Genomic DNA, 18,084 nt, shown 5'->3' on the forward strand with positions numbered 1-18,084 from the left:
GGAGCTGGCGCCGTTCCATACTGAAAAATGGAGGAAATGGAATTTGTGTTGAGCGCTCGAACTTTGGCTGCTGTTGTTATCAAGACACATGGATTAAATATAATCGTTACTTGTCGACATTACCGCAGTTTTAGCTGCACTTTCTCTTGGTCTTGATCTACCTAGGAACGTTTGTGTAGGAGGCGAAGTATTGGCTTTATTTAACATTTAGGCAGCAAGAGAAATGTGTAGACATTTAACAACTATAAATAAAAAATCAAGGCCTTATTATTTATTTTCTTAAATTGCATGGTGCGTAGAATTTTATGCTCTAAGCTACATAGACGCATTCTTGCTGTTCTAATGCGCCTGCCGCGAAGTCTCCGTTTGGATGTCTAATTTTTTCAATGAGTTCAAAATTTTTATTGGAAAGTATAATATACTCGAAATGCTTCATTATATCTAGGTGAGAATAGTATAATAAACAAGAAATACATAAATAAAATTTAAATAGTCATACATGCTGATTCCGCATAAATTATAGTAGTTTTCTTTAAATATTTGAATTCTTATTCAATGGAATTCTTGTCCTTTGATGTCAATTTATAATTCATTCATAACGAGCACGTTGTTGTTGTTTTCATCGTGAAAGTTACTCGTTTCGAACTTAAACCTTAATCGAGATCATTACAATTAACAACGGTACCGGTATATAGTTTGATCTTTGCCGTTGAATCACAACAGCGTACAGGTGGAACTACTGGATCAGCTGGACCACTATAATAACGGTACCCTCTATAAAGACGCTGAGGCTGAGTGTATATTGCTCTGGTGCCCTCGGCCTGTGATGTGTGGCCGAGATGAAGCTGTTCGAGAGATGTGTTCATATGAGCGTGAGTGTTAGTAATATCTCATGACCATTTAAATTTCCACTTTGTCTGTGTACAAGAGTCCGCTGTACATGTACAGCGCACGCAGCGTATTATTTACGCGCTATGCGCCGCTCCTGTAAGATGTACGGTTTTTTTCGTTATTTTGGCATTCTCCAATTTTCCCTGCCCAATTGAAGAAAAAGGAAAACCGTGGACTTGCTCTCGGTAACAACATCCTGTGCTATTCCTACACTGTACAGTGTAGGAATAGCATTAATATACTCACCATAGGCCGTACTTTTAACTTGTTGCGAATGATTCAGTCACATAGTGACCGTGTGATCAAGGTTTGGCAAATGACAGGGATGTACACGCATCCCTGTACATGTACAGAGCACGCAGCGTATTATTTACACGCTGTGCGCTGCTCCATGCACTTTATTCGCGTGCAATACTGCTGAGTTTCTTACAATTTTTTAACCTAAATTCAGTCGCGTTGTTCAGTTCATTGAGTAAAATGACATCGTTCGTAAAGTGAAAGTTGTGCCATCGTTCCACATAATTACTAGAAGACTACAATGAAAAAAACATTACTAAAACTAAAATTCATTTTTCCTTTAATTTTCTAATAACGGGTACGCTTGATTTATGAGATAGAATAATTTTGGAGAACGTGTACGCTTGATTAAAGAAATGTCATATTTATTTGGAAACTTGCATAGTTGAACTGAGACAAAATTTTGCCCTAGAAAACTTATGCTTGATTCAAGACATGGAATATTCTTTTAAAAATAATGTTTGCTTGATTTCAAGCGTGGAATATTTTAGAAAACCTTGTGCGGTAACTTGATTTAAGGCATCGAATGTTCCCGTATAATTGAGATCCATTTGAGAAACCATCAAATTAAGTAGGCAATCTTTATCAGTATTACTCATGACGACCCTCTAAATAACGCTCAATATACTGCGTATATACTCACCATCGTATACTCACACGTTTGCTCATATGATGAAAACCTCGCCTGGTCTGTACAGCGTAAAGAATAGCTCGTAAATAGAATACAACTCTCTTGTTGGCCGCCATCAGCGTGCGATGCGGGACTTATAGCGGCCTGTGGATATGAAGAATTGATGTAGCGTTCACGTTATCTTTTGGTAATAAGAAGGTCATGACCAAGAGGATGAAAGCTTCATGGTAACTCATTGTCTGCTATCTGTCTGTCTTATGCGGTGCTCCACTCGCCTCTCAGTCTGCATGCGGGCCTCTCCTTGCTCCCTACAACTGATGGCTTTCATCATGTCCTCTAAGATACCCATTTGTCGCTTGCATGTACGGAGAGCTTTCATTTGCAGCAGTCAGCGGGCCGTTTGTTTCACCGCCCATGTTTTTTTCGGCACCTTGTAACAAATTTACGGCACCCTCTTCGTAAATTTATACAAAAAATGATACGTTATCTATTTTTAGCGCATTTTCTCATTTATGGAAAAAAAGGCGCCAGTGTGCTCGCCATGTCCGTCCGTCCGTCCGTCCGTCTGTCTGTCTGTCTGTCTGTCCGTCCGTGACTTCACGTTTTCGTCGACGAGAAAATGCGCTCTCCATCACTCACTGCAGCTAGTGAGTACTGAGTTATATTTTTTTCAAATTTCTACTGCCTGTGATGACATATGTGTTTCACTGGAAGCGTTTAATTGATGTCGCATTTTTGCGAAATTCGATTATTTTCGTAGGTACCTACATTGTACGTGCATCTCCTTTACGTGCACGTCGCTGTCGTCGTTCAAAATGTCTCCGTGCATCTCGTGCCCCAGGTTTTTCAAGCACGTGTCTTGCTGAAGTTGTTCTGCGTCAATCTTTAAGTCAGTTTCGGAATGATAAATAGCGGAGTTATCGTGCAAATTCTTGTCTCAGATTCTTGTCCGTTTTATCGCTGACTACCTCCAGAAAAATGACCTAGTCATGTTGTCCAAATAGTGACGTGCTTCCTGCTGGTAGAAGTGATACGCCTCGTGTCCAGGGGCAAACTGTGTCAGGGTGACCAGCACACGGTAAAACGTGTATCACAATCTGGACCTAAGTCTCGCCTATTTGTGTGAGTGTACGAGATATTCACTACCGGCCGCTGGCTATGAGCCCATGTTATCCAGTGGACGATGGTGCATGGCTGGGAATCCAGTTCTGAGGATATCTTTTTCTCACTGAAGAATACCTTGAGGCGGACGCTCATAAAATCCTGCACAAAGTCGACCTTCCGAGAAAAATCTCATTGCTTATACCGGTGTTGATTGTGCCGCAGCTTTTATAGGCTCTTAAAATTAGCGAAGATAGCGCCACATGTGGGGACGACGCGGGTGCCTTCTCTCACTTGCTGCCACGCCGCGACACTCGCTGAAATAAGACTTTGTCTCAATAGCGATGCACTTTTTGTGTTCATGTGGGTCATCCTGACCTAGTTTGGCTCAGAAAAAAAGACGCATAACAATGCTATAGGTAGAAAGTGTGTCCATAAATGGACAATATGATCCATCAAGTTTTCTGAGTTCGCCCATTCCACACTTGTCTTTTTTTCGCCCACAAGATCAAACCATTAAAATTCCATCCTGTATCACTGATACGAAGCTAGTGTCGTGTTGCATTTTTGACGATGCTCGGGGGGACTGTATTAAATAGCTGTATCAAATAGCTGAATTAAGTGGTTGTATTAAGTGGCTGTATTAAGTGGCTGTGTGAAATGGCTGTATTAAATGGCTATACTAAATATCTGTATTAAGTGGCTGTATGAAATGGCTGTATTATGTGGCTATATGAAATGGCTGTATTAAATGGCTGTATCAAATAACTGTATTTAATAAATGTGTTGAATGGCTGTATTACAAATAACTATATTAAAAGGCTGAATTAAGCGACTGTATTAAATGACTGTAATAAATGGCTGTATTATATGACTGTATTAACTGGCTGTATCAAATGTCTATCAAATGGCTGTATTAAATAACTGTATTGAATGGCTGTATTAAAAATGACTTTAATAAAAGGCTTTATTAAGCGGCTGTATATAATGGACTACTGTAATAGTGGACTACCACTTCATTATACATGGACTACTGTAATAAATGGCTCTATTGAATGACTGATATGGCTGTATTAAATATTAGATTCCAATTGTCATGATATTTGACTAAAAATTGTTACTTTATGACTAAACTGTCACTAATGTGTTATCAGTACAATATGATGGCACCTCGCAGCGATCGCCGTGTGAATATCCCAGTCTATTCGTCTCGTGCCAGAAACAGTATGTTATAGTGTAGTATATTATAGTATAGAATCTTTTAGTGTATAATAAATATGGTTGTGTTGGCGTCAAAGATTTGGCTAAGTCTATCTTGTGGCCCATTCTTGTGATTTTCTTCTTGCCATGTTTGCAAGAAGTTAGAAAGCTACTCGCCTGTCCCATGTCTTATATGTGGAGCCACACACAGTGCATAACATTATCGAGTCTCTTCCATATGAACAGCTATCTTAATTCCATTATAGCTATTTTGGTTATGGCTTCAACTGATTTCTTTTTCAAGTTCGATGCGTTGTTTAAGTTAAGTTTTCTAAGTTTGCAGCCGAACATTATGAATGAATAAAAATCATAACATCATTACGAGAGCATTCTGGTCTTAGGCCACGACCGTGTGGCCTAATGGATAAGGCGTCGGACTTCGGATCCGAAGATTGCAGGTTCGAGTCCTGTCACGGTCGGGATAACCTTTTCCTCAGCTCTTTACAGTGTCCCGGAATTTATAATATTGAGGCAGAGGATATGCTCTCGTAGAAAAAGACGACACTCGAATAAGTTATTTGTATACAAAACACTGACTAGACCGAAGCCTCATTTCTCACCGCGTATATATTGGTAAAGATGCTCCTAGATAATTAACTCGTTGAAAAATTGAAATAAAAATAACAGAAAAGAGACGGTTGTTCATAATTACCGAGCCATACGGCTGGAACCTAACTTTTTCCAGTCTGATGGAAGCGTCAGTTTGTATTCTAAGAAGCTCGGCAAACATGTACTTGGGTGAAATGGTTGTTCTTCTTGACCGTGCGATTAAGTACAAGTGTACATGAGAGTTGGTGTACATATAAGTAGCGTGCTGGTAATGAGCTGTCTTCAGGGTTTGCTTGGGGCGATATGTAGACCAGCAATCTTTGCCTCCGTAGAACTGAACAATGAAAATGTTCTTGTGACCGTCGCTTGCCGGGGTATATACGATGATCAATGATAGCTTAGCTGATGGTGTTGGATACTACTTGTGATGATACGTGGACTACTTGTGATGATATGTGTGATGATACTTGCGATGATATATGACATATTAGCCACTAGTGTATGATATATGATGAATACTATATATACCAGCTATAAAATATAGCTCCACAAAAATATCACAATTGTTGCATTCGTTCCTATAGTTAACGAGTCTTTTGGCTTTGCTACAATTGATATTTTTTTGTAGCTAGTTCTTCGATACGCTAGCCTTCAATAATTTATCCTTCAGAATTTTATTTTGATGAATTGTAAGAACCTATAATAAAATAAGAGCTAAAATCTCACACAAATTAAATTTTGTATTTTGAGATATTTTATATTAAAATAACAGTATAAGTTGACCGGAATTTCTTCTTGTTCTACCAGTTGTATAATTCTTTTTTATTCCTGTATCTTGTTTGTTCAATCATTTCGGTAAATAAATTTGACCGATCAGAAAACGGCCATCATCCATGTGATGTGTCCACCGTCATATATCGACCCCGCCATCCTATATACCGTTGATCAACTTCAAAACTTACTCAACTTGAAATCACAATTTATTAGCAACTTGAATTAGCAATTATTACCGGCAATATTTTTTCTGAAGCCATCGATTAGTATTTTTGCGAGGTTATCTCTTGTTTTGCATAGTGACTTATAGAGTTCCCTGATGGCCATAACTTTTACGAATTGATTCGTGGCCATGACTTCTATGAATTTAATTCATACATCAACGACAGCATGCAAGCTGCATTTGGCATATATCAATCCCAATAATGAATATGTCATACTGTCCGAATAGTTTTACATTCTCTTATCTACATCGTGACTTAATGTAGCACTGATACGCCCTTTTGTCAGGCCAAACTACATCAGGATGACCCATATACAAGGGCAAAAACTGCAAAACTTTTGGACAAAGTCTCGCTCATTTCTTTGAGAGTACTTGAGGCAAGCAAATGTTTTGCTTGACTCATTTTCGTATTCTTGCCCTCCGTAATAATTTACGATCTTTAATTGCAAAGTAATTCTCGGTTTATTTTTTATCTTCTTTATTGCATCAACGTATTTTACTACCGTATATGATTAAATCAAGGAAAAATTCTGCATAAATTGTAATTTTTAAAAATTTCAAACTTTGTATCATATCTGAACTGGGATCACGACATGGCTGTTCTAACCATAACCTATTCATTATAATAATCAAAATAAAATCAGTGTTGAAAGATTTAATGCTCAACTTTTCAATTAATTATTTTAAAATTAAATAGTTTATTTTATTGGCCTAGTTAATATATAAATCTAAAGGAATGCTCCTGCATCCGTACACAAATATAATTACATAATTAATCCCAAAAGGTATTTCAATATTTTATGAATCAATTACTTTCTACGATTCATTCTTTAAAAGGGAAATGTCATTTTATGTCCCATTTGAGTTGACCCGTCTTTTGCTTTCACTTAACAAACTCACACTTAGCGCTTCTGCGGCATCTCAATAGTGTTAAAGTTTATTCATTTAATCCTAAATGGATGAATATAATAACTTATTAATGAACGAGACTCTATTAATATATAGGCACCATTTATTAAGAGAAAAATGTCATTTTCTATCCCTATTCAGCCATGTATTTGCATGTGACCTGAGAAATGTTCACCGCGGCGCGGGTGGCAACCCGCAGCTCAAGACTATGCGGGATGCCCAGTTTTTGCGGCTGCCATAAGTTTTTTTGAGCCGTAATTAGCGTCGCTACAAATTGCCAGGTCTTAGAGGAGCCCACTCAGAGTAATGAGTGACATTTTGTCCAAATAGCGATGTACTTTTTACTCCTGTGTGGGGGCTCATGCTGACCCAATTAATTTGGCCAGATAAAAGGGACAACGTAGTATATGCGAGAAGAAAGTATGTCACTGTTTGGACAATATGACCAATTCATTTTTAGGAGTGCTGGTGAATGAGAAGACGTTGTATGCCTGCCATTTGTTCATCTCGTTATTTTAAATTGTCCCATGCTTTCTTTCTCTCATCCCCTTCCCCCCAGTCACCTCATCCTCCCATCCCCTCCCCCCGTCACCTCTTTCCCCCATCTGCTTCTTGCTTTCCTTCTCACTTTCCCTCTCTCATCTTTTTCTCATTCTTTGCTTCACTCCGTACTATTTTCTCATTGTTATTCACATATAAAACGTTTTCCTACTAGTTTCCATTTCTTCCGTATTCTCTTACCTGCATATCTCGGGAGACGCTGCAAGTCTCCACACCGAGGCAGCTCTACCGCCGCCCTGCGATAACGAGGCTCCTCTCATGAAGTGCCTTCCAGACCTCGCCGCGCCGAGTGCTCTCGTTATCTCACTACTCCAAAACTTAGACGTGGAGACGAACTTGACATATTCAGACACTTGTAACTCAGACCATGCTCAATATTTAGAGCATGCTCGCTATTCAGACCATGCTCGATATTCAGACCATGCTCGCTATTCAGACCATGCTCGCTATTCAGACCATGCTCGAGCCATTACAATAAAAATTCCACAATGATGCCACAAATGATGGACGGATGCGAAGTGCGCGGCGGTTTTCCTGCTCTGTGCTGCCGAGGTTATCATGCAGGACCTGCGACACCTTCTTTCTTAGCGCCTATCTTGTCACCAACGCCTTGATTTCCGTGCGCCTTTTCAGCGCCTATTACATGGTTAAAATCTCTCCAAGAATGTTGTGAATATTGATAAATTATTGTTAATAGGGTTAGTTGTAAATGTGTCTCTGTAATTGTAATATGTATTTCTAATTTTTAAGTAAAATTGTATTCGTAATATAATTTGCACGAGTACTTTTTCCTGAGGAAAGTGCTTAGTATTATCAATTGTCTTACGATTATCAGCTCAAAAATGTAATAATTGATTTTAGCTTATTTAGGTAGCACTATAAGTTCACAAGAACTACATCTGAAATTATTTTAAATCGAACGATTCTTCTCCAATTTACATGATGGCAGAGATTATTGAAGATTGGATGTACGTGTTTATTGGGATTATGTCGATTCTTATAAAAACTTGAACATTTATTTGAAGTATATTGGCCACGATCGGTAATTCGATTTGCAATCAAATTCTTGTGTTTGTTATAATTTTAAGGCAAATACAAATTTGAAGCAACGCTTGAATAAACTCTGGTTAGAATGCAACTTATCAAACCCCAGTTTGAAATTTTGAAACAAAGTGACTGGTGTGAGTCGACTATAAAGCATTTCAGCGGCCATCATCGCCTCATATTCGACGATATGCAAAACGGAAATTCGGCGCCGCCTCGTCTATCCCGGCACCGCTTATCGCAGGCGCGGCTAAGGCGTCGCTTAAATCAAAAGGCATAGCAGACACGACCAATTTCCAGGCGAGTTTCCTTCGGGTGAATTTTCTTCGGACGAGTTTCCTTAACACGTTGGCCGCGATTGCTGATTTGGCCCGAATGCCGTACGGGCGATAGGTTCAAACTTGTATATCTTCAGTTACCCGGCAGATAGCAAGGAGAAAAGTTGTGTGCAGCTCTGCAGGGGTATGTTCTGTCATTGTGTCACGTAAAANTTTCCTTCAGGCGAGTTTCCTTCAGGCGAGTTTCCTTCAGGCGAGTTTCCTTCAGGCGAGTTTCCATTGGGTGAATTTTCTTCGGACGAGTTTCCTTCGGGCGAGTTTCCTTCTGGCGAGTTTCCTTCTGGCGAGTTTCCTTCGGGCGAGTTTCCTTCGGGCGAGTTTACTTCGGGCGAATTTCCTTCAGGCGAGTTTCCTTCTCTCGCGTTCATTTCCTTCGGTCGAGTTTCCTTCACGCGAATTTCCTTCGGTCGAGTTTCCTTCAGGCGAATTTCCTTCAGGCGAGTTTCCTTCGGTCGAGTTTCCTTCGGTCGAGTTTCCTTCACGCGAATTTCCTTCGGTCGAGTTTCCTTCAGGTGAATTTCCTTTGGGCGAATTTTTTTAGGCTACATAGCCATAAGATTGCCTGTGGGATGAGTATCCAAGGAGTAAACCTACTAATCAATTTATATTGTTCAATTTTTTTCGCTGGAATAAGTCGATGCGCTTAATAAATGCTTCGAATAAGTTGAAGCTCATAATTTTCCATTTCACTACACATACGGCGCCTGCACATACACCGCAACGAATAGTAATGTGCACGCCAAACAAGGAAGCTTTCAGAACAGCTTCTTTTCACTCCATTTAGAAGGCTGTCAATGTAAGTCAATCCTGCGGTATCAAGTCCCGCCATCTTTGGTTGGCCGTACAAACTGAGGTAGAGTGAACCCTGTAAACCTTCATTTATTCTTCTCCTTCTGAAACAGAAAATTTTTACCACTGTTACAAACTCCTGAGAAAGTATTCCTCCTGCATTCGAAATTTTTATAATTATTTTCCATGAGAGAATTGTACTCCCCCACCTTCACCCCGGCATAGTAGAATTCTACCTCTACCCAATGAAAAGCGGTTATCCTCCGCTGATCTTAGTTTATTGGCGAAGCTAACAGCAGTTTCTTTTGACGCTCCATGAATGCAAAAAGCCATTATAACAAACGCCCATTTATAGCATCGCACCCACCCGCTTTGTGTCAGAATTCCAGATATTTCAATACTTCGTCCTGATCTACTCTGAATCTTTCTTTTACGTGTTACACGAATAGTCAAGTTCCTCGAGCCCTGAAATATCGGTCGTGGAACTCGCGAAGAGTCGATCACTCGAAGCATGCTTTGAAGCGCCGTATGAAATATAGGTAGCAATACCGTGTACATTGTACATTTTTGCAACTTTTTAACTTGACGAATGGCATCCTTTAGTGAAGATTTGAGATGGGAGTCTGATTATGGAAGTATGATTTTCTTCGCGATGGGAAATATACATGTGTAAAACAATTTGGTTTACAAGATTTATTTAAGGACTGGTATTTAATGTGAACCTGTTTTTCAAAGTTCATAGTCGATGCGAGGATTGCACGGCACTCCTAGAAATTCGACATGAAAACGATACATCGAATCTAAATTCCGGGAAATGCGTGGCTTGTAATGAAGGCGCAGAAAACTAAGGAAGGCTTCGTCCATGTCTTCATGTTCCGAGAAACGCATACGCACAGCACACGCGCTCAGCACGCACGCCACGCACAACGCATTGTCGCGCACAAGACAAACGCAGTACGCATTGTTACGCACAACACACGCGCATCACGCATACGCACAACACACGCGCATCACGCATACGCACAACACACGCGCATCTCGCATACGCACAACACACGCGCATCTCGCATACGCACAACACACGCGCATCTCGCATACGCACAACACACGCGCATCACGCATACGCACAACACACGCGCATCACGCATACGCACAACACACGCGCAACACGCATACGCACAACACACGCGCATCTCGCATACGCACAACACACGCGCATCTCGCATACGCACAACACACGCGCATCTCACATACGCACAACACACACGCAACACATACCGCACAACACACACGCAACACATACCGCACAACGCTCACACACAAAGACACGAGACGCTGGCCGAGGCTTATGGCAAGGCAAGGCCATGCCATTAAGGCACCATATACTCCGGCAAATCAGGCCTGGTCGTCTCCTTGATTCCCACAATCAAGACGACTAATTCCTGTCATCGAGCGAATGCAACTCTGGCACCGAGCCTGCGCGGCTCATCCTTATATAGACAGATAACGATCTATTCTTTATGACTGGCTCACAAAACGCTCCCTTCAGACCTCCAAAATAATGACAGGTGCTCAATAATTCTTGGTCTATCAGTAACGTTTGAGATTATACCTTACTGGAAAGAAGAAGCCAGTTTTTCTAACCTGAATATATTCGTTTTGACGGAATAAGTTCTGCAGAAAGTACGGACAGAAGTACAATACAGGTACATATGGAAAATACGATGCGACTCTCACACAGACCTTAATTACCACTGATGATGCAGAAAATCTATGAAGCAGATGTGAACACAAAAATCTTATACAGCCTTAGTAGCGTCATTCCGACGAAGATACAACGTTACATTAACCTTGAATAAACGTCAATTTTTCAAAATCAACTCTCAATCAACGGTTTTTGACGTCATTAATTTTCCTGAAGCCGTGTTTAAAGTTTTCTTAATCCATGCACTGAAATCGCTAACTTAATCTTCTGAATTAAATCTAACATCGGTGGCCACCCAAAAACTGATGGCTGGCCATCTTGTTGCGCCGATGATACTTGCAAGTGAAGGCCAAGACTGAAAGTGCGGCCCTAACGACCAGTAATTCGACAGTATGGCGCTCATTTGTCAGCTGCATTAACAAACGCTGAGCTCGAGTGGTGCCGACACCAAAATGGCACCGAGAGATGGCAGGGATAGAGCCACTTGTCCTGCCACAATCACCAGAAATCACCAGCCACAATCACCAGTAATCAAGCCTTAATCGCGCCACTAATCCGCCACAAACCAACCATTAATCGCCCTCACTCTCTGTACGCAATTCATCAGCCATGCGATGAATGCACGAATCTTCGGCAAGAAAAATACGGAACTTTTGCTGAGCGAACTCGGGTTATTTCGGAGCTCTTTATTGTGCATGCTCTTGAAAGCTTATTGCAATTCTGACGTATTTCTCTTAATTGTACTTAAAACTCAAAAATTTAAAAGCAAAGAAAAGAGCCAAAAAATTCACCATTTCTTATGCGAGAAAACGTTTCGGAGTCGAGAAAACAAACTAAAATTTACAATAAAACGTAAATTGTCAAATAAAAACAAATAAGAATTGGGTAAACATGAGCAGACAAACCTATCTATTTACTATTTCGAGGGGATATGAACTGTAGGCGGAATTTAGACTAGGCTTTTGTCCAAAAATATATAGGGACTCTAAAATTCGCAGGTCAGAAACACCGATTGTGGAGGCTAAAATTCTAAAATCACTGTCGGACTTTTCTCGTACCTTTCTCTCATTTCTCCTGTACTTTTCTTTCGTGTATTTCTCTTGTACTTCTCTCTCACGTATTTCTCTTGTACTTCTCTCGCGTATTTCTCTTGTACTTCTCTCGCGTATTTCTCTTGTACTCCTCTCACGTATTTCTCTTGTACTTCTCTCTCACGTATTTCTCTTGCATTATATATAATTTCCTTTCTGTGTTAATTTTCTGGCGAGGAGGGCGTAGGTGACGGCAGAGGGACAGAGCTTATCAGAGTTCGTGCCATAACTCAGACGCACTCCGACTGCTCTGACAGCTCACTCTGACACACGACTCTGTCGCACGCTACGTCACCTTCCTGTATATAAACAAAATTTTTGGTTGAATTTGCCTATTTAACGCTTATAATACATTCATTCTGTGAATCTGTGTTGACTGTCATCTCTTTATTGTACGAAATGATTTGTTTTTCTGTATAATTTTTATTTAGACCTATTTTTTCTAGCTCTGATGAGCCTTATTAGCGCGTTTTTATTGCCTTTATCTCGAGGATTTCCATGTTCGTGGGCCTATTACCACTTCCGTCGTTGCAATAATTGTGTGTATACACGCAATCATACATGTATTTTGGCGCGTGAAATAATGCTGTATTGACAGTGATAATTCGATGATAATGAATAGTATCGATAATACGCACGTCTCCTACACATGTTGTTTTGTTCATACAAAAAATAATGATGATCAGCAATTCCGACGAGCAGTTATTCCATAGAAGATAAATTTTTGTGTTTGTCTGAACGCGAGTTGTTTACACTTCAGCAACCATATGCCAACTATAGTCATCTAACGCTGAAATCAAGTTGATTGTACGATGTTTCAACAATAACAACTCGTGATCAACTTTTTAACATTTGTCGGTATAGATATATCAGTTTATTGAGTGCAGTTATCTGACAACGAGTCGTACTGCCGCACTTGGTTTACAGGTTAATCTCGCTCGCCTGGAGCAGTCACCATATATTATAGACAAACATTGTCTTTGAGCTCTAATTTGGGATTTGCGGTGCTCCAAGAACATCTTAGTTCCTTTTCTGTTTGTCCTGCAACTTGTTATGTATAAAAATATATGCCAACATTAGGAGCGATGCATTCACATTGCTGTCACTTTCTGATCGATGTTTCTAAGCTTTATATTGATTTTCAATAAAGCCAAACGATGGAATGTAAAGTGATAGTTTGAGGTGAATTTATTATTATTCATGAAAATATTAGAATACGCATCGGTAAATTCAGCAGCTGAAACTGGCACCGTCACTCAACGATTTATTGCTGATTGTTGGTCAATATCATCTGAAATTATGCAGGAATATCACTATCATTTAGTCTTAAATTTAAATGTTATGTTCTTTCTTAGCAAAAATACAATATATGAGCTAGTAAATGCAATTATTGCGTTGTTTGAATTGGAAAAACGAACATAAATAAATTAGGTTGACTCAAGCTTCCGGTGATCAAGATTCATCGCTGTTCATCGCTTATGAAATGCTGCTACGAAATGCAGAAAGTTTGAATTTAAATTACGAGGGTGCAACCATGGCGGCTGCACCCGTCGAATCCAGCTAAAATTTGGAGCAGGAGTCTGTGCCATGCATTAAAGCGACAGAGCAAGTTTGGTGCAGGTTTAAATTAAGCAGGATCAGGCATGCCGGCCGCATACCAGCAGGTTTGAAGCAGAATATAAACCTTCAGCCCCGGGAACGATTGTCATGCAGCATGGATTTCATTCATAAAATATATTGACCTCAAAAAGAAACATATCTAGGCGGCGCCAGCCCGGCTCAAACACTGTTTCAAATTTCAATTGGAAAATTTTATTTCCGCGAATGCATCTCCCGAACGCATTTGAAAGCTGCATTCCTGTAATGCCGTTGCATTTCAAGAGGCTCACTACAATGTGGGAGAACTGGACCGAGCAATGAATATACGAATGTAATAGAGTTTTTTTTATACTGTATTTTGTGTAATGGAGTATTTTTTATACTGTACAGTAAGTATTTATTCTGTATACCTACTGTCTAATGGAGTAAGTATTTTTTATACTGTTATACTGAATCCTTCGATCTAATTTACCCTTGTCCTCCTCACATTTTGTTTTGATCAGCGCTGGCTATAAATATCCGGCAAGAAGGCGATCGCTCGGAGTCTGTGGACACGATGTAACTTGGGTCTCCGTCACATAAGGGATCTAAAATTTTTATATATATAGCAGAACAGCAAAAGTTAAAGCAACAATTAAATAGGATGATATTCAAACTTCACTAATGGACACGAAAGTATATAGGGTGATATTCAAACTTCACTAATGGACACGAAAGGATACAGGCTGATATTCAAACTACATTAACGGACACGAAAAGAGATCATGAAAGATGGAGAAAAATAATACTTGCCACGTAACATTACATTTTTTTTATCTTCATTATCTTCTTTCCTCATGAATATAGATATTTTTCGAGACCTATTTACTTCTCGTTTCGGAGTTTTTTGCTCTTAAAATAATTAATTATTCACTTAATAATTAATTATTATTCAATTTTTTCAAAGAAACAAGCTCGAGGTGCAATATAAGATGATTAGTTAATAATATTGTAATGTATAATATAACTCTGTGTTGACCAGGAACCTGGGCATGCAGGGGCAGGAGGTATGGCTCAACCCTCAGATATACCTGATCGGGGCACAGCCGCTCTGTACCCAGATACCTGGCCTCTCTGCCGGCCAGAAGAAGCTATGCCAGCTCTACCAGGTAATGCTCTGTCAGCTCTACCAGGTAATGCTCTGCCAGCTCTACCAGGTAATGCTCTGTCAGCTCTACCAGGTAATGCTCTGCCAGCTCTACCAGGTAATGCTCTGCCAGCTCTACCAGGTAATGCTCTGTCAGCTCTACCAGGTAATGCTCTGCCAGCTCTACCAGGTAATGCTCTGCCAGCTCTACCAGGTGATGCTCTGCCAGCTTTACCACGGGTAATGCTCTGCCAGCTCTACCAGGTAATGCTCTACCAGCTCTTCTCTTACTCTATTACCTCTTTTTAGCTTGCATATCACGTGTAATACTGTTGACGCTCTGCCAGCTCTACTCTACCTCTGTGGCATCATCACCTTATGTTTCAAATACTGTCATGTTATTGTTACTTCTATTGTTACATTGTGCTGCGTTGTATGGTGCAGGACCACAATGTGCTGTATTGTGTGGTGCAGGACCACAATGTGCTCTATTGTGTGGTGCAGGGCCACAATGTTCTGTATTGTGTGGTGCAGGACCACATTGTGCTGCGGTGTATGGTGCAGGACCACACTGTTATTCGTTGTATGGTGCAGGACCACAATATGCTGTGTCCCACAGGACCACATGGGCACGGTGGGGCGCGGCGCTAAGACAGGCATCCACGAGTGTCAGTGGCAGTTCAGGCACCGCCGCTGGAACTGCTCAACCGTCGACGACTCTACTGTCTTCGGCCCCGTGCTGCAGATACGTGAGTGGCAGATACGTGACTGGCAGATACGTGAGTGGTAGATACGTGAGTAGCAGATACGTGAGTGGCAGATACGTGAGTGGTAGATACGTGAGTGGCAGATACGTGAGTAGCAGATACGTGAGTGGTAGATACGTGAGTGGTAGATACGTGAGTGGTAGATACGTGAGTGGTAGATACGTGAGTGGTAGATACGTGAGTGGCAGATACGTGAGTGGCAGATACGTGAGTGGCAGATACGTGAGTGGCAGATACGTGAGTGGCAGATACGTGAGTGGCAGATATGTGAGTGGCAGGTAGGTACGTGGGTAGCAGATACGTGAGTAGCATATACGCGAGTGGCAGATACGTGAGTGGCAGATACGTGGGTAGCATCTACGTGAGTGGCAGATACGTGAGTATCAGATGCGTGAGTAGCAGATACGTGAGTGGCAGATACGTGGGTAGCATCTACGTGAGTAGCAGATACGTGGGTAGCATCTACGTGAGTGGCAGATACGTGAGTATCAGATGCGTGAGTGCAGATACGTGAGTGGCAGATACGAGAGTGGCAGATACGAGAGTGGCAGATACGGGAGTGGCAGTTACGTGAGTGGCAGATACGTGAGTGACAGATACGTGAGTGGCAGATACGGGAGTGACAGATACGTGGGTGGCAGATACGTTAGTGGCAGATACGTGAATGGCAGATACGTGAATGACAGATACGTCAGTGGCAGATACGTGAGTGGCAGATACGTGAGTGGTAGATACGTGAGTGGTAGATACGTGAGTGGTAGATACGTGGGTGGCAGATACGTTAGTGGCAGATACGTGAGTGGCAGATACGTGAGTGACAGATACGTGGGTGGCAGATACGTGAGTAGCAGATCCGTCAGTGCTGTGATACGTGCCTGCAGATACGTGAGCATGACAGATAAGTGAGAGCAGTGATACTGTACATGAGTAGCGCGAATACTGAATGGAGCGGGGAATTCAGAAAGTCGCATGAGTCATTTAGAGGATGTATCAATACGGTGGATAAGAAAGCATGATAGGTGAGTAGGGCATATGAGGAAATAAGGTGGATAAGTACATACGACTGATAAGTCAATACGACGAAGAAATAAGGACGTCGGATATTATAAGTGACCATGCCCACGTTCGCTGGAGCTGCGTGTCGCACGCAATTGTGGGTGTGTTTCCTCATGTTCCCCCCGAGGTGGGGATTAAGTTTACTGCACGGGTCGTAACCTAATGGATGAGTTACATAATGGCTATTGGATGAGTGCCATAATGGCTGTCGGCTGAGGTGCGAATATTGCCTCTATTAAGCTTGTCCCGAGGCGGCCATTTGTCCGTACCTTTCATTAAGTTTTGACCTGCGGCTGCGACGGCGGTGTAAACTCATTTAAATTTGCTGTGCGCCGCCTGTAAATTGTTGTAGTGAAGAGCGTGCTGATGGTGAGGCGCCTTGTTCTGACCAGTGACGCCTTGTCCTGACCAGTGACGCCTTGTCCTGACCAGTGACGCCTCATCCTGACCAGTGACGCCTCATCCTGACCAGTGACGCCTCATTCTGACCAGTGACGCCTCATTCTGACCAGTAACGCCTCATTCTGACCAGTGACGCCTTGTCCTGACCAGTGACGCCTCATCCTGACCAGTGACGCCTCATTCTGACCATTGACGCCTCATTCTGACCAGTAACGCCTCATTCTGACCAGTGACGCCTTGTCCTGACCAGTGACGCCTTGTCCTGACCAGTAACGCCTCATTCACACAGCGGTTGTTTACGAGAAGTTCATCACAATTTATCCAGCGCAACGTCCCATATAAGCTCCTGCCATTATTTATATTATTAATCTATAATATTTTTTCATTTATGTATATTACTATTTCTATTGTTTAAGGTAACAGCCATAATTTATGGAGCGGAAACTTTATCATTACTGTGTTTCCTTGGAAATCTGCTATGAATTGTACTGTAATCTGTAAAATTAGGTGGAAATAATGCTAAGGTTAAGTGATTGTGTTACTTGATTGTTGTCTTGAACGTTTCAAATGGATTAATCGATAATTATACAGATTTCTGTTATTATTTTTCAACATTTGGGCATCCTGACCGCCCAATTGGAATTCCGCCTTTTTTTATTTGAAATTAAGGAAAAAATTTTTTTAGAATCATGGTTTTTGTGGTAATTAGCGGCTTGTAACCTAATTTGTGTGTTTTATTAGTTGTTATTGTGAATATAATGTTATCTCATCCAGAATAACCTTACACCAACTCTAGCGGTCTGTCGCAGAGTCTCTGTCATACTTAAATTTTTTTAGGGTACGTTTTGAATTGATTAATATCAACTTTCTTTGCGTTCCTAATAACCCTCCCCCCCACCCTTGGAACAATAACCGAACAATAACCTCCCTCGGAAAAGTAACCTCCCTTGGAATAATAACCCCCCCCCCCC

At 41.2% G+C, this 18,084-nt stretch overlaps 1 protein-coding gene and 1 non-coding gene across 2 annotated transcripts in view; both read left to right on the plus strand.

Annotated features, from left to right (window-relative positions):
• The window catches only part of LOC108667888 (protein Wnt-5a), a 33,459-nt gene that overhangs the window by 6,897 nt on the left and 8,478 nt on the right, over nt 1-18,084 (plus strand). The window contains exons 3-4 of the mRNA XM_018154988.2: nt 14,784-14,910; nt 15,508-15,674. Coding sequence (XP_018010477.1) covers nt 14,784-14,910; nt 15,508-15,674 — 294 coding nt within the window. The remainder of the gene's footprint in view (nt 1-14,783; nt 14,911-15,507; nt 15,675-18,084) is intronic.
• On the plus strand, nt 4,527-4,599 carry Trnar-ucg. Its single transcript has one exon. It is a non-coding gene; the product is annotated as a tRNA-Arg (tRNA).

Source organism: Hyalella azteca, unplaced genomic scaffold (assembly GCF_000764305.2).
Source record: "Hyalella azteca isolate HAZT.00-mixed unplaced genomic scaffold, Hazt_2.0.2 contig13914, whole genome shotgun sequence".
In the NCBI taxonomy this organism is placed as follows: domain Eukaryota; kingdom Metazoa; phylum Arthropoda; class Malacostraca; order Amphipoda; family Hyalellidae; genus Hyalella; species Hyalella azteca.